General features: G+C 47.2%; 1 protein-coding gene across 1 annotated transcript in view; it reads left to right on the top strand.

The window, feature by feature from the left end:
- HEATR3 (HEAT repeat containing 3) overlaps positions 1-2,232 on the top strand; it is a 30,159-nt gene that overhangs the window by 11,321 nt on the left and 16,606 nt on the right. The window contains exon 8 of the mRNA XM_023530671.1: positions 2,125-2,226. Within this exon, the coding sequence (XP_023386439.1) occupies positions 2,125-2,226 (102 nt within the window). The remainder of the gene's footprint in view (positions 1-2,124; positions 2,227-2,232) is intronic.

Raw genomic sequence — 2,232 nt, 5'->3', positions numbered from 1 at the left:
CCACCCCCCCGCCCCCCGAAGGGTGTTTGCAAAGGGCCCGGCGGCATCTCTCAGTGCGCGGGAAGGTCAAGTCCTAACTTGGGATGTGCAGGGCTCGTGTGCACACGCAGCGTCCGATGTCACAGCCAGGGCAGGAGGCGGTGCCGCAGCGGTCGGCAGCGCACTGACTTCTGGCCGGTGCACTGAGTGAGTGACACCCCCGAATTCCCATCAGAGCAGAACCAGGGAGCTCTAAGCTCCCCAGTGTCCTGGGCTCCAGCCGTGCTTCCCAGGGCCCCCTATAGGGAGCGAGAGTGGACCGAGCTCCAAATCTCCCAAGGTGAAGTGCCACTGGTTAAAAGAGGTGGATGTTTAACTCTCACTTAGGGATTGACTTTTTTTAGTGTTATTTAGGAATAGATTTGGGTGCTTGTAAGATGCAGCGTTTTCACATAGCAAAAGCTTGCTCTGCAGTCTGAGCATGACTGAGTAGACTGGATGGTTCACGTGCTGGTCAGTCAGCGATACGCAGGTGCCCGGAGGGCGCTGGGCATCAGCTGATCTGTGCAGGAAGGCAGGTTCACCGTCAGCTCCGCCCCCTGCCTGTGCAGCGCTCCTTCAGAATCAGAACTGCCGACTGCACCATTTAACTTCAGGGGCTGCAGTCACACCTGTACAGAACCCACCACCCCAGGTGGTGGTTTTCATACATGCAGAAGTAGCGTACTCTCCGCCCCGCTTCCACAGTTGTCACTTACCAAATCATAGTGTCTCATGTCCCCACCCACTCGCCCCTCTCACTACCGAATATTTTGAAGCAAGTCTCAGATGTCATAACATTTCACGTAGGTGGCTCTTCGTGTCAGTTTGACAGCAGTAAGAAGCAGGGAAATGTTCTGAGCAGCAGAATTGTGGGAAAGCGACACTTAATTCCCGAGTGCTCCTGAGCCAGCTCTTCGTGCATCCGAAGTAGCTCAGCACCCGGCACCACTGGGTCTTGTTTCTAGATGTTCCTTTAGGTGAATATCATACACAGCAAACAGGCTTAATTTTTATGTTCATTCTTGCCAGCAATAAAAAGAAGACAAATATAGGGATTCCTAAACTACATCTATTAAATTAGCAATTCGATTTTTTTTTTCTCTCTTTTTTTCTTGCTTGCTTGCTTGCTTGCTTGCTTGCTTGCTTGCTTTCTTTCTTTTTTTTTTTTTTTTTTTTTTGGTGGTTTGAAATTACAGGTAAATTATTGCATGAGGAAGTTGCTGGAGGATTACGAATGAGTATAAATATTCTGGAAAGGAAAGTACGACTATGTCACGGATCTGTAGTTGTGTTTTTAATCTTTGACCCAGTAAATCTGAGGAAATAAGATATCCAAGTAATTGAAATATTCCACACTAGTGAAATGCTTAATAAATTACAGTGCATCCGTCATTCTGACAATAAAATGTACGTTATTTTTAGCTCATGCACTGTTTTGGAATATCAGTGTAGCTATTTCACTCTTCATAGGTGACTTGGAGATTGAGGCGATGCCAGTTGATGCTACCCATTTTTAACAATGTCAGTTGATGAGTTAAATTCATGTTACTCATTTTCAGAGGAAAAACTCTCCTTTCTTCAGTCTAAAAGACATGCTTTATTGCAGTCTGCAAAGGAAGCCGGGAAGCAAGCCTTTCTGCCTCTTAGCCGAGCTCTGCTAGTCACATAAAGGCTTGTTGGTAGTTCTTGCTAATGCAGCCTTTTCCAGGAAGACATCTACGCATCCAAAAGTGACTTTGTTGTGTATTGGTGCCTGGTGTCTGAAGTGAACTCTTGTTTTAGACTTCGATTCTGAGCTACTTAACACATTAGGTGAAGTTTCAGGGTGAATTCATTTCGGAATTCCTGAATATTTATCTGTTCTCTGCAGCTAACTAAGCAGCACTTAGAGAATCCCCGTGCAGACGGATGGAGCCAGCTGACAGTGTGTGCTCCCGGTGCCAAGAGGGAGCATAACGCCGTTTGTACTTAAGCAGTCACGACTTCTGCTCCCCCTACCCCTTGCGCGCCGTATCCCAGATGCAAAAAGCACCCAGTAGGCTTTGACTAAGAGATATGTTTCCAAGCATTGAGAGTCGGTTGCTTTTGTTTTTGTTTCTTAAGCCCACTAACAAGGAACTGAGAGAGGCCACAGCGTTGCTGACGGCTCAGCAGACTGCTCTGGAGCTCATCGTCAACATGTGCTGCAGCGAAGGTTTGTTGCCGGTTTAC

Source organism: Pteropus vampyrus, unplaced genomic scaffold (assembly GCF_000151845.1).
Source record: "Pteropus vampyrus isolate Shadow unplaced genomic scaffold, Pvam_2.0 Scaffold51, whole genome shotgun sequence".
NCBI classification, from domain to species: domain Eukaryota; kingdom Metazoa; phylum Chordata; class Mammalia; order Chiroptera; family Pteropodidae; genus Pteropus; species Pteropus vampyrus.
This window is presented reverse-complemented; position numbering and strand designations above follow the sequence as displayed.